General features: G+C 42.2%; 1 protein-coding gene across 1 annotated transcript; it reads right to left on the minus strand.

The window, feature by feature from the left end:
- Positions 1-16: 16 nt before the first annotated feature.
- Positions 17-13,054, minus strand: tmc7 (transmembrane channel like 7). The gene is made up of 16 exons (XM_088936462.1): positions 12,906-13,054; positions 9,705-9,963; positions 7,567-7,715; positions 7,072-7,227; positions 6,645-6,730; positions 6,248-6,393; positions 5,924-6,071; positions 5,513-5,680; positions 5,198-5,358; positions 4,204-4,327; positions 3,875-3,972; positions 3,447-3,630; positions 2,952-3,082; positions 2,467-2,622; positions 2,011-2,089; positions 17-1,756 (listed from the first exon to the last, which is right to left on the minus strand). Exons 1-16 carry the CDS (start codon positions 12,919-12,921, stop codon positions 1,565-1,567), a joined length of 2,253 nt encoding a protein of 750 aa, XP_088792588.1. The 5' UTR covers positions 12,922-13,054; the 3' UTR covers positions 17-1,564.
- Between the last annotated feature and the right edge of the window lie 1,140 nt (positions 13,055-14,194).

Raw genomic sequence — 14,194 nt, forward strand, 5'->3', positions numbered from 1 at the left:
CACAAAATCTCAAGTGTTTCTAAATTATTAGAAAATATTTATTTAAATATATTGCAGTGAACACAAATCCAATGTTGTTAAAATATTCCCCATTACCAGTTATTGCCTTCTACAAAATGACTGTTACTATACATGCAAGCTTTGGTGGTTATTCAAGAAAATCACGAGTAGCCTTTTAATAAATAGCTATATATTGCATACAGTAAGTATAAAAATATTACTTAGGTCCGTAATGTCTCCAAAATACATCCCTTTTGACTGAGCTTTGTGTGACAGTGTATGTGCTTATTACTGGAAATATCTGAGATCTAGCAAAAAAGAAGAAATAAAGGCTATCCTGAGAAGGAGGAATACACAACCTGAGTTTGGAAATACTGAATCTTTAACCAGTGATAGATCTCAAGCCAACATGAGAACCTAATGAGAACCTAATGAAGGTAAGAGCAAAGAGGCTGCTTCTCATGCTGATAGTAGCTCACCAACCTAAGAAACACACCCAGCAACGTCTATAGTACTTCCTGTGGTGACAGAAGAGAAGAAAGGATTTGAATACAAGCATCTAGGAAACAAACTTTCTTTTTATAACACACTTATGTTCTGTTTTTAATCACTGTTGTGGTTGAAAGCAACGCTTCTGATGAGCACTCTGGTACATGTTATCCAATATCTTCCCAGTTTGCTACATGCCTGTGGTCAGGATAGCCCTATGGTCATTTTAGTGAACACTGCAAGGGCCTGCTCTTAAGAGGAACTGGCTCTAAGTTGTAGCGTTGCATTGGTCCAGCATAGCTGAAACATTTAAGGTTAATGTCAAGTTAAATGTGTCCTTCATGGAAGGCAGCAGTTAAAAGGGACAATTCAGTTTTAACAGTGGTTCAACGAAAACAAAATAAAACAAACAAATGTTATCCACAGACTAGTTACAAAGTAACAAAACTGTTAAAACTATTTAACAAGGAATGAAAAACATTTTCTGAAGAAATCTGCAACCATAGCTGGAAGTAACAGGCATCCAGGCTGGGCACAGTGTCAGTTCTGTTTATAATTTCCATTGTGAGCGAGGCAGGAAGGCAGGAGGAGTTAGCAAAGTTAAGTTGGCCGGTTCTGTTTGGTTAAGAAGACCAGGCTGGCTAAATTTGACTTTAATACCCTTTCAGAGAAGCGATAGAGGAGCCATTTGTCCAGCTGTGGACATTAGAACCTCCTTTGTAATCCACTGTAATAACTAGTAAAGAGAACTGCTACTACAGTCACAATTTCCAGTTACTGCACTAAGGTGAGCCCCACTCATACTCCTGAGATGTCGACTTTATAATACCTGAATAGGATAAGCAGCAACTAACTTTTTCTTAATTAAATGATTCTGAATACGAACCAAATGTAAAAAAAAACCATCACTCGTGATCCAACCAACAGGAAAATCAATCTGTCGAGTGACATTAGGGGATATTTTCGTACTCCATGTATTAACCGTGATTCTCTTTAAGGGGCTTGTGCCCACGGCTATGCTGAGCTCCAGGCCTCCCCTGCCTACACTGTACCAGTCTGTGTGTGTGTTCCAGCCTCAGGCGTGCGTGGCAGAAGTGGCCGGAGGCTGCTCCAGGAGCACTCCCGAGTTGTTTCTGTTCTGGGAGCTGTACTGATACTGAGCCACACTGGAACCTGAACTGAGTGGGGCTCCTCTGGGCTGTCTGCTTGCCAACCTCTTCTGGGCCTGGCATAGCTTCTGGATCAGGAACCGCTTGTCTCGCCCCTCCTGGGAAACACAAGGATGAACAAATTACATACATTGATAGTTACCATCACAATAAATAAGAGTAAGGCACTGGGATTAATGTTTTATGGAAAACACTAAATATGTATTTATTAAAATAATTCTATTCATGTACATAGACACCACACATAAGAGTGGTGTCTACGTACATCAGTATTACAATATCTAAATCTTCTAGATCCCTTCTGTGCCATTGCTGTGGCAGTGACAGGGGACCCCAGGGAGGCTGTACTCACCATTGCCAGCTGCTCTCTCAGCTGATTCACTACTCGCCTGTGAGCTCCAGCCAGGGCAATGAAGTAGAACATGGCCAGGCTGCAAGCAACACACAAAAACCAACAGATGTCTTAAGAATCTTCTATGGCCGGAAGCACAGAAACATACTGGCCTCTTTTATTTTCTGGTTCATAATCCTGCTCTTCATCTACTGAGTCAGGCATGCCACACTCGTATTTCATCGGAAACAAAGAACTTGTCCGCTGGGTGCTTGGCTCATTCAGAACAAAACAACTTATAAAATGTAATCAGTCAGCACCAAAATCTTACCATCGTAATCACATTAACTAAAACGATTCTTCTCAACAACCCTCCCATCCCCTACTGGAAACACCCAACCAGCAGAGCTTCTGGCCTCCCCAGCTGGCAAGCACGTCCATGTCAATCTGAGCTGGGCTGTTCTGGACTCCACTCACCAAGTGACTACAAAGAAGGAGACGGCGAAGGCCTCCGAGGAGATCGCGTACAGGAATTCACTCAAACCAGTGGGCAGCTCAGACACCACCCGTGGCAACACCTGCCAGGAAGTAGTGTAATTGACGAAGGGTCCGCACGCCTTTGAGCTGCTGATCCTGAGTGTGCACAAAGACGCAGGTGGAAGACAGACAGAGGCGTAAATAAAGTAATTTTATATCTTAAATCCCTAATAAAATTCTTTTAAAATGAGGTACACGATCCTGCAACACAGATAATGGACAGTTACAACTCATTAGAGTTTAATCAGGAAACGCCACGGTAGGAAAAAAGGTGGCTTCCAGGCTCCTTTGGAACACCCCCAGAACACTGCAGTGTCAGTCTGAGCAGTCCAAAGCCTTGCACAGGTCCCACCGTGGCACCACGAGTACCTCCGGTTTCAGCTGTAGGAAATCTGCGCAACAGGGCAATCTGTGGCAGTACTCACTGTGCAATGCTCACACCCACGGGCACACAGGCCAGTGCCAGGCCAATCAGCAGCACCGCCAGGAAGAAGAAGTTGGAGCTCGAGGCCCGGAAGGGGCGAGTGGCTGGGCGGCAATTCTTCATCAGAGTGACCTACACATAAGAGCACATGTGTAATTCCACAGGGCTGCACGGGTCCAGGACAGTCGTTTCTACTGCACCGATGCCAGTGAACAAGCCGAGCAGAGCGGTTAAGCCAAGCCCTGAGGAATCGCCTGTTCTCAGTATAGAAGCGCTATGTACTGTCTTGCAACACTTGTTTTCTCAGTTACAGTGAAATCAAACCTCTGAATGGAACAGGTACAGTTTTATAAATATGTCAAAAAGAGAAAGACTGAAATCAAATCTGTTCTCCCAGTTTTCTGTACTGATGGAACAGTTCAGGCTCTCAATCCAAGAAGAAAGAGAGAAAGGCTTGGGCTTTTAGCCCCGATCACTGAGAAACGTGGGGCTGTACCTTCTTGATATAGAAGATGATGAAGTATTTGATGGTGCTGATAGCTGGGAGAAGGGGGGAGTAGAAGGTGCCGATCCAGCATATGGTCTGGCCGTACACGATCTCCAGAACGTTTTGCGGGATGGCAAACTCCTGCTGGCCCCACCACTTTGCCAGCCCGCAGTCACAGTGAGTCACGATCAGCCTGGGAGAGGAAAGAAAAAGACGGGAGTTCAGCACTGTAGATCAACGTTAAGATGGCCATCACTGGTGCAGAAACACAATGCGTGCAAATGGAGAACAAAAGCCGCACAGTTATGATGCAAAACAGCCATTCGTCGCTCACTGTCAGTTCATTCTCTCTTCTTGTACCGTACGTCCACATCAGGGAGATTTTCATGGCTGAAGCCAAGCTAGGAGTGATCAATTAAATGTCCACTGCAACTTACTTCCGGGGAAACTCCACAAACACAGTGACCGCACTAATGATGATGAAGTCGAAGATCATGAGCTTGTACATCTCTTGGCCCACACGGGACTCCCAGCACTATGGTCCCGGGACGGAGAGAAGAAAGAGAGAGAGAGGGCTCACCAGAGTTATTCAGGAAACTCTTTACACTAAAAGGGAAATACATAGATTCAGCCCTTGTTAGGTTGTTCAAAGTCAAAAGTTTAGCTTTGAACTGTCATCTTTCTACATATCTCTGATAAGACAGGGGGTGACCAGGAGTCCAGAAACAGAGCTGCAATGACAAAGGAGAGCGCCCTTGGTACTCACTGGATACAGCTGGTGGTTGTAGCCACAGGGACAGGGCACTGTGTCATCTGTCTCACAGTGCGTGATCTGAGACCACAGGGAGAACAGCAACACCCCGATACTGGCCAGCCGCATGAATACACACCTGCAAAAGAGAGGAAGAGGACACAAAAAGACCAAGTTTGAAGGGGGAGGTATTAGAGGTACTAAGCTTATACACATTACTTCTCCTTTATAGTTCTTCTCATGCCTAGGAGGCAGAAAACTCTTCATTTAAGGAAATGTTATGATGTCAAACACATGCTGGCTGTTTGTTGCTATGTCTTTCATTAATAAAACATGTGAAAGGTTACAAACAAGCGGAGTCCACTCGGCCCAGCTGATTTATTTACAACTTTCCAGTCAGTAGATACACCCCCTGTCCTACCAGTGATTTGAAAAATCATAGTGGATGGACTATATGCAATGCACATACTACCTCATTTCTCTGAGCACAAGTGGGTACATACTGTCTGTTCCAATAATTTTTTTCTGTTTTTTGTTCTCTTGTCCTGTTGCCACGTTCTCCAGTACTGATATTTCAGTCAATTTTTTTTCTGGACTAGAACACGTTTCCAAATTGCAACCCCGCCATTTCCTACCGACTACTTACCTAACTTACCTTGATCTGTTTCTCTTAAGATCAGTCTCATTCTTTTAATGTTTGCCCTTCTTAGGCCAGAAACAATTCTTTTAGACCAGTCTAACTTTGACATGCACCTCAAATGGAATCATACTGTGGTCACAAACTGTCGTGTTTGTGTTTATTCTAATGTTTATTCTAATGACAGTTTTAGTCATGAGTTGGTATCAGAGGAAAGAAGCTGGCCTGTGTTCTGGTAGGATAACACAGTGCAAACATGTCTACTATCGGCTCATTTGTATCCCTTTGAAGTGCCTGAGCTTTCCACATAGGACAGAAGCTGGGGCACCCTGCCGTGTGCCTGGAGTGAAGGGGGCAGGCGGAGATCCTCACCTCATCAAGGTGAATCTGATCTCAAAGGCAGGGGAGTAGTCCTCAAACTGGATGATGACATCAAACATCAGTGGGGTGATGAAGTTGCCCAGGGTGATGACAATGGAGGGCAGGTATTCTACAATTAGGTCCAGAATGAAGTTTGTCTGAAGCTTCAGCGTCTGTTACAGAGAAAATGAAAAGGACCTTAAGTGAAATTTTGGCAGTTTTGTTTTAATCTTAAGGTTCTACTCTTGAGTCCACCTGGTGAAGATTAGTTGGTAAGACTCAGTTGACTAATGCTCTTCCACAGAGTCGGTGGGACCTGTGTCTCACCTGCCTCTCCTGTGAGTAGATGGTAGCTCTGTAGATGCAGTAGAAGCAGCCGGCCAAAATGGTCACAACGAACAGGTTAAGAACCAGCCTGATCAGGTAGATGCGGCACCTCTCCTTGAATGTGCGGTCTGCGATCTTCTGCTTGATTCTCTCCTCCTCCAGGTCCGTCTGCACACAGAGCAGGGTGATCATGTTGCACATAAACACTTCTGTAGCTGGATCATAATGTAGCACAAGGCAGAGCTATTCACTCCAGTGAGAAACACTTAAAATTTCATATAAGGTTAAGAAAACATCTTTATTCATGCAAATGAATATGAAATTAAAATACTCTTCTCAGCACACTGAGCCCTGATTTTAAAATTATACATGTAAGACTAGAGTATTTATCTAATGTTTGCTATGCCTCACCCTGAGTTCATACAGAAGACTGCTGCGCTTCAGTTTTGCTGCATTCTCATCTGTGATGCAGAAGTCCCAGCCAGAAAAAATCTTATTACAGAAGCTCTGGAAGCGATCCTCATCCTGAACCAGGTTCTGTTTGAAACCCGCCACTGACCTGTAGAAGAAAAGAACTACTGTACATTTCTGAATAACAGGGCCCATTACAAAACATTTCACCAGCTCTGGCAATAGTCCTAGAGATCGTGACCGTAATGGATTAGACGTCCTAGGAGACACCTGCACCTCTCAATGCAACTACTCTTAAAACTCTAGACCCGACTGCAGACTTACCTTTTTACAATCCATACAAGGCTGAGAAAGAGGTAAGCAAAGGTCGCAAGCAGGTAGGCCAGTGGAACGTTATATGTGAACCTGGAGAACTGCACAAGGTCCACGTTGTAGTAGCCATAGAAGAGGTAGGTCTGCTCCAGGAAACCCTGAACCACAGAAGACAGGAAGAGGCTCAACAAGAATGGACTATAACCCAGCACAGACCTATAGAAAGTGGCCTTTTCCTACCCTATTTCTCATTTGGTGCCTTTCGTATTATTTTTACTACACATGATTATAAAACAAGGATTCATGAGGATGAGGATGATGAGGATGATCACATGAGGATAAAACAGAGTGCCAGGCAACAAAACTGTGCACCTATGGTCACGAGGAATATCCGTTGGGTTATACGCACCGTCCCTGAGAGCAGGTCAATGATGTACTGATGGAAGAGCACCAGCCCCCGACGCACGCTGCTGGGGTAATCAGTGCACTCATTTCCTGTAGTGACAGAGCAGATCGGCTCACTACAGAACACTTCATCCTTGCGTGGACATTAAACACAGAAAAAGGAAAGAAATAACACTCCCACTGCAGAGCAGGTTGTTTAATAGGCCGAAGGCTCTTGGAAACATGAAGAAAAGCAATTTATATTCAGCGTTACATTAAAATTGCATGTCTGTCAGTGCAGACATACTCAAAATATGGCAACAAGCTTCAGATATGAAGTATGCAATACTGGCTTAGAGAGGACTTTGATCTACAAGACCAGTGATGGATGAAACTACAGGGCAATGCGAGTCTTCTTAGCTTCCCTGGATCCCCGGGGGAGTATTGCTTACCATACTGTTGGACAAATGTCATGTTGGCTGAACTGTGGGATACGATAATGATAGGAAGAATGATTAAGCCGAACATGAGCAGGAAGATGATGAAGTTGAGCAAGACCAGGAACCGCAGGAAGGAGAAATAGGACAGGATTCCTGTGCCAAACTTTCCTGGAGAAAGCAAAGGGATAGATTTTACACGATAAATAAGAACCACCAGGACATCCTATAAGAAATATGGATTCCACACATATCCATCATTACAAGTGTGCTTGGATTCCTGTAAAGTGTATCGGCTCAACTCCAGATCCAAGAACTTACATTGGATATTAAAATGTCTGGTGAAAGTTGAGCAGGAGAAGGAATATAAACATTTGTTCAGAAAATAAATTAATTCTTATTATGGACTTGGACTATGCTCAACATGTTACAGTAGTCTGGAATGCAACAGTAAGTCATATACTAGCAAACCGTTCCATGAGAACATATCCCAGAGCTTTAGCCTCCTACCCTCTATGGCATGAATGTCGCCTCTCCACAGCACCAGTGCTGACAGGACCTCCTGGCTGTCCTCTCTGAACCTTCTCCAGGATCGCCGCACACTCAGGCGCCACTGCTGCCACTGGGTCAGATCTTTGCGCTGTTCAATATGTTGTTCCCTGAGCACACAGGAGAGTAAAGCGGCAAGCGACTCAGGACTCGGCCGGCGCTGACACCCTTGTACACCCTTGACTGTGCTGATCTGCCACACAGAATCCTGCTTTTGTAAACGCAGGCACACATTTCAGTCCTTTAAATACCTCAGTGAATCTCCACACAGCACAAAAAACAACAGATTGGTACACAGCATTTCGTGCTTAAGATGAATTTATACCAATCAATAAACGGAAAAGTTTACAAATTGTTTTTGCTATTTTCATTTAAGTAGTTCTTCAGGATCATTTTAAGAACATGTAACCCTGTTCTGTCTAAACATCTCCTGTTCTGCATTACAGGATGGACAACAGTCAATAGATACGGTCTCTCTCTTTAGGCTGAAGATTTAATGCTTGTAAGAACAAACAAATGTTCGCTAAGGGCAAGGAAACCAATTTTTAGCATTTTAGACACAGATGTTTGCTTTGCAAAATAAATGCTGCAGGAATTAAAAATGTATTTTGGATCTAATTATTTGTTTTATTAATCCTTTTGTTTTGTTTAAGCCTTCTGTGCCACTACATATCTATCTTATCTTACAAATGGTATCAGCGCACAGTCTTTGCATGAGGAAGCTCACAAGAGCAGCCAAAACACTCCCTGGATTGCCCGTTCAAATAATAGCAATGCTGTGGGTGTCATATAGCCTGTATTGAGTGTCTCAGGGTTTCTATGGAAATATGAATCCAAATGCCACCTTCCAGCTCAAAGCAGGCTCACGCATTTGTTCAGCAGATGATGCAAAGTATAATGGATCAGAACAATTTGTAGTGAGGATCAGGCTCTAGCAGGGGTGGAGACAGAAGTTAGTATTTTTAATTAATTTTCCGGAGAAGGAACTTAACACGGCTCCTATGGAATAGAAGGAAAACAAGTCTCATGTAACCTGATCGTTACACATTACCATTCAACACCACTTCAAAAAGCAGACTGCAATAGCAACACATACTCAGCACAGACTGCATAGGTCATAATGAATTGTACACAACGCCCATGGCCCCAACCTATACAGGACTATAGAAATAGTGAAATGACTTGTCTGAAGAGTTTGAAAAGTAGTGTGGCAAGAGAAAGAAACAAAAGTCACACAGTGTACTCAACCTAACAGCACAGGAACATACCTCCATATTTTGTTTCCTCAAATTTAATTCCAATTATCAATTAAAAATTAAGTTCTATTGAAGTGGGCAGTTGCTAATAAGAAAAAGCAACAAAACCAAAACAGAGAATGACAAACATTATACCATGAAGGATATGACAGAAAACAGCAAGAAATTAGGGGCACTTAAAGGGGAACTACAACACTATTTTTATATTCCAGAATCGGCATTAATGAGTACATTTCAAACCTCAATGAAAGTAAAGTGTACGCAGTAATGTGCAAAAACTTCCAATATACATCACAAAATAGCCTTAATTTCCAGGTATGCACAGCATCATATTCTGCGATTCAGAACGAGGCACAAAGACTTCAGATGATGTGCTGCGGCTCGATTACACTGTAAACCAGCAGGCTTGTGAAAACATCTCTTTTCATCCGATAGAACTATTGCTCTCAACTCCAAGATGGTTTTGCAGACAAGTACTACTTACTTGTTAACTCTGCATGCAGATCAAATTGGTACATTTCTGCGGTGCCATAACTGCCGCACAACCTCGTACATCATGTTAGTCATTACAGGGACTAGTGAGCAGGAAGGGCCGCTTCGCGTCACAATTCTCTCAAACTCTCGCTCTCGCCCCTGGCAAGAACAGCGGTTTGCGACAAGATGGCAACTACACCGTACTTTCCTAGAGTGCCTGTTTGGAATTGGTCACATTTCTTGATACCATCAATGAATGTATTTTGGTACTGAGATTGAATCACCGGTCTGAGACATCGGGACTGCAGTTCCCCTTTAACAAGACACGGGGGTGGGGGGAATGGCACTGTTCGAGGACAGGCTGCTAACCTGGCTCTCCGTTTCTCTGCCATGCTTCGGGCCAGCTGGCGGACGGGGCGCTGAGGGTCAGGGCTTCTCGGCCTCTCCACCGTGCTGCCAGCCCACCTGCCGCTGGACGTCGATCCCATGCGCTGGCGGGAGCTGCTCCGCCTGCGCCCAGTACCCACTGTGGAGGGCTTCCTCCGGTACAGCAGGGACTGGTAGCTGGGCAGCTGGTCCAGCAGAGGATTGATAGTCGACACTGGGCCACCGCCCACTGAGCTGAACACTGCAATGACCAGACACAGGCTCAAGCACAGCGGACCAGACAGTGACAAGTTTACACATAAACAGGATGGTGTGCAGTAAAGGGCACAAGGACACAATGAGGTCATTTGGAGAAGTTCAGACTTCCAATATGAACAGGGGTATAAACAATGTTTTTCAAAGAGATACTCTGCTGGTGAATAGCACAACAGTAGTTAGTTTCATTTAGTGTCACAGATAACAATAAGATCTTTGATAGGGCAATATATATACTAATATATTTAACTACATACATATATGTCAATTTGAAGAGCTGGCCAACCTACGTAAAAACAATGTCTGGAACAGGTAAAGGTTTATTCCATGCTGAAAGAGACACCATGTTTTGGCTGTGGAACCTTCTTCAGGTGTATATAGAAATTTGAACATTTATCAGTTCATCGGTTAATTTAGAAAATAACCAGTGAAATGATGTAAATTGAACATTTACTGACATGCAGCAGCTGTTGATTGAGGAAAAGCACATGTAATTAAGAAGATGATCTGTTCTTAAATTTGTACGAATGTACTATTCCACAATATATGTATTAACATATGGGTGTATACACAAGTACCCAAGTGTCTTTAACCAAGGTGCTAGTGGATACAGAAATAAAACTAAAAAGTACTGGTGATTTAAAGACATTTTAGGTCTTGTAATTGTTTCTAATTTCCTGTGCTGTTTATACTTTGCAATGTGTTCCTTGCATTTACCTTTATTGTACAAAGAATCAAATTATTTCCCATTTAGTTACAATGCAGAAACATCATTCATGAGTTGTTTTCAGTGTGTAGTTGGGACAAATTATATTGGTGACTGACATTTGATGTTCATTTGCCATTCAGTTATATAACACAGTTTTGTAAAAACTCTTAACATGAACCTCAAACAATTTTGTTTGCAGCCTTTCACCTGCGAGTCCTATGTTATTATTACAATGATACAGGAAAGAGCAGGATTAGTGAAACAGGAAATGAACCAGTTAACAAACACATGCTAACTGATCGTGCACACATGCTTAGAAATTTCCCTATTTAACCTCCCTGCAGCTCATTACAATACATGAAGTTCCTGTCTCACAACAGGTAATTCCATCTGCTCTATGTTCATAAATAAAAAACATACATATGGTTATTTTTTTGTTTTTATTTGGTTATTTTTATTTCTAGGTTGCTGCTAGAATATTTAATCTAACCAATTAATTTAAAGATTGACTTATTAAATACACAGTAACATATATATATAAACAGTAATGGTACCTACACCACCACAAACTGGTAATGTCATAGAATTAAACAAAATACTGTTTTAATTTTACACTACTAATACAGATGAAAAGTACATTTTTGATTGAAGTTTTGTACATACAATATAACACTTAATTTTGGCTACATAATAAAGCTCCACTCCAGTAATAAAAAGTATTCACATCAGTCTCCTTAGTATTATTCCTGAAATGTATTTTTTTTTTTGCTGAATTGAAAAAGTATTATGTGTTATTGCATTGCTCCTAAGATTAAAAATACATGCATAAATAAAAATGGATTCAATCTGTTTACGTGAGCTGAAGGAGACAGTGGAACAAGGACAATTTTTAAAGAAAGCTTGTTGCCTAAATCTCTGTAGCTTTCAATTCCTTACACGTTCTACAGTATAGCTCTCCAAGCACATTGTGATTGAGTCACTAGCTTCACTGTCATGTCTTATACTGGGAATCTCTGAATGTGGACACTGCCACTCATACCAAAACTGATTGGGCAACCTGCCACAGGGCATGAAGAGACAGATTAGGAAATCATGCGCTCACTGCAGCAAATACAACATTTACACAACATCCACAGTTCTTTCATCGAGAGGCAAAAATATAATTCCACCATGATTATTTACAATGCACATATCCTGCAACCAAACCTGCACACAGAAGAAAGCATTTTAAAGTCTATTTAATGCCAGTGGATCCCTATTTAAAAGCTGAATGCACTGTATGTTCAAAGGGCACATGATGGTGTAGTAGAGACCCTGACCCTTTAAGAACAAAGCAGTTACTGAAAATGGATGGGTATATTTATTTTCAAATTCAAGTAAAACCCTAATTAGCTTTCCTTCTAATAGTTGCACCTGGTTCACAGGTTCATCGTTCTCTAGCATAAAGAAAATCAATACAATTTGCACTATTCATCCCCAACGGACAGTGTTTGTCACAAGTCCAAACTTTTGCTGTAAAAACTAATGAGAAAATCCTTTAGTCGTTTGTTTTTGTCAAACAAAAGCTAACAGTTTCTTGGGATTATGGAAAAAATCATAAAGATAATCAAGAAAATATTGTGTCACAAGGTCTCATTTACAGCCACCAATACCAGAACTGCTTTTAACTTTTTTTTTATTGTAATAAATTATTGAGAGAATGTGGCCTGCCAGCAAACAACTACACTCCGCGCTTCGATATCAGAACATACATAAGAATATAATCAATACAGGAACAGCTAAGGAAACACTTTTTTTTTTAGGTGCGTTTAACATGATAAACTGTATTGTGGCCCCATGTAGTACAGACAGCTGGCAAAAATGCCTTCCTGTATACGTCAGCTTTACACACCGTCCAGACTTGTTTTGGTACGGTGGTGAATTGAAGCTGGGGTAGAAATCTGTATTATTATTGAAACCGAACACTACATTTAAGGACCTAATTCCTTTCACTGGTCGTAGTATTGTTAGAAACCTCTTGCGCGATTTTGCCCGTGTGTGTGTGTGTGAGAGAGAGCCCAGACTACTCAGAAACTAGCAAAACACCGAAATCTAATCGAAATTTAATGGAAGTTTGACTTCCGCTCAAAACTTTTCCAGGACCCGCGGGACGATCCCGGTCTTTTTTTTCCCCCGTAACGAACTTCCTTCTAAAAAAGCTAGGAAGGCCGTGAGCTTACCCGAGTCGCTTTCCATCCCGGAGACGGTGGTCGGCCGAGGCCCCACAGGCTCAGGTGAAAGACCGGTGCCCGAGTTTCTGGTACCCGTCCCCAAGTGCCCGGTTCGCAGCCTCCACGCAACCACCTCTGCCGGTCTGCCCTCAGTCCCAAACCCCTCCTCTGTCCCGCAGGCCCCGCCTGGAGAGGCGGGGAATGAGACACCGCAACCCCTTTCTCAGCTTTTCGTCTTTTTAATGCTTCATCACCAGAATTATGAATGCGACATTAGCGTTGTTTTTAATTTTACGGTCCCTCCACTGGCGCACTCATAGCTATTTTCTGGGTGGGTGGGTGTATTGCAGGAATTATTTTTCTTTCATTCGTTTACTGCTACATCTACTACTAGTGTGTTTTAATATTTTAGTAAAGTTTTATATGCAAAGATGGGTTTAATTTGAATGAAACATGGATTATCACACAATTGTTAGTAAAATTAAACGGTTTCCGGCCTGTGTGTAACGGTCGAGGGGGGAGCCGTTAAAATGTCCGTTATTAACGGCCGTCCCGAGCGCTTTTACGCTTCAGAATGTGTTCAGTTTCCAACCTTTGGAAGTGAACTTCAGTTAAAAATCAAGAACTTGCCATAACGGTGAAAAGTCATTTGGTTCATTCAGGCGATAGAAATGTAAGATATTAACATTTTTTTTTTAATTGCAAGAATTTGAGAGAGCCACAGAACCTCTCCAGCGAGGAAAATCCGGTGGTATCGTATTCATATAAACTGTGGAAGAAAGTCTAAAAAACAGATTAGATCATTTCTATTTCTATCATCTTTCTATAAAAGATATTTTAGACGGGCAATTTCTAGGAAGCTTAGCCCCTGGTAAAGTTTTTACAGCACAACAGTGTTCGCTAGAACATAAAACCCGCTTTTACTGCTTAATAACGTTATGCAAATACCCCTGTGCTCCCTGTAACACACCGTGCCTCTTACCATGCATTTATTCAATACCAAATATGAATTTCAAATGCAATGTATCGAGATTAGTTCATTCTGGCAGGGATTAAATCCAGAATTACAGATTACAACAGCCCTATTTCTGATACTTAAAATGTTCAGAAGATCTTGGAGACTTTGTAACCTAGTCCTAGAAATTAAAGACAGCGGTGCTGATATTACTTCCCTGTGCAGCGGTTAAGTTTTTTTAAAATACACTGAAGTCATTCATTACAGTGGCTATCTGGTAACATTACATTTCTGTAAGAAGTATCCAGTATTTCATATATCGCGGCGAGAGAAACAGGGTGGG

This window comes from Atractosteus spatula, chromosome 18 (genome assembly GCF_055471065.1).
Source record: "Atractosteus spatula isolate fAtrSpa1 chromosome 18, fAtrSpa1.hap1, whole genome shotgun sequence".
NCBI lineage: Eukaryota > Metazoa > Chordata > Actinopteri > Semionotiformes > Lepisosteidae > Atractosteus > Atractosteus spatula.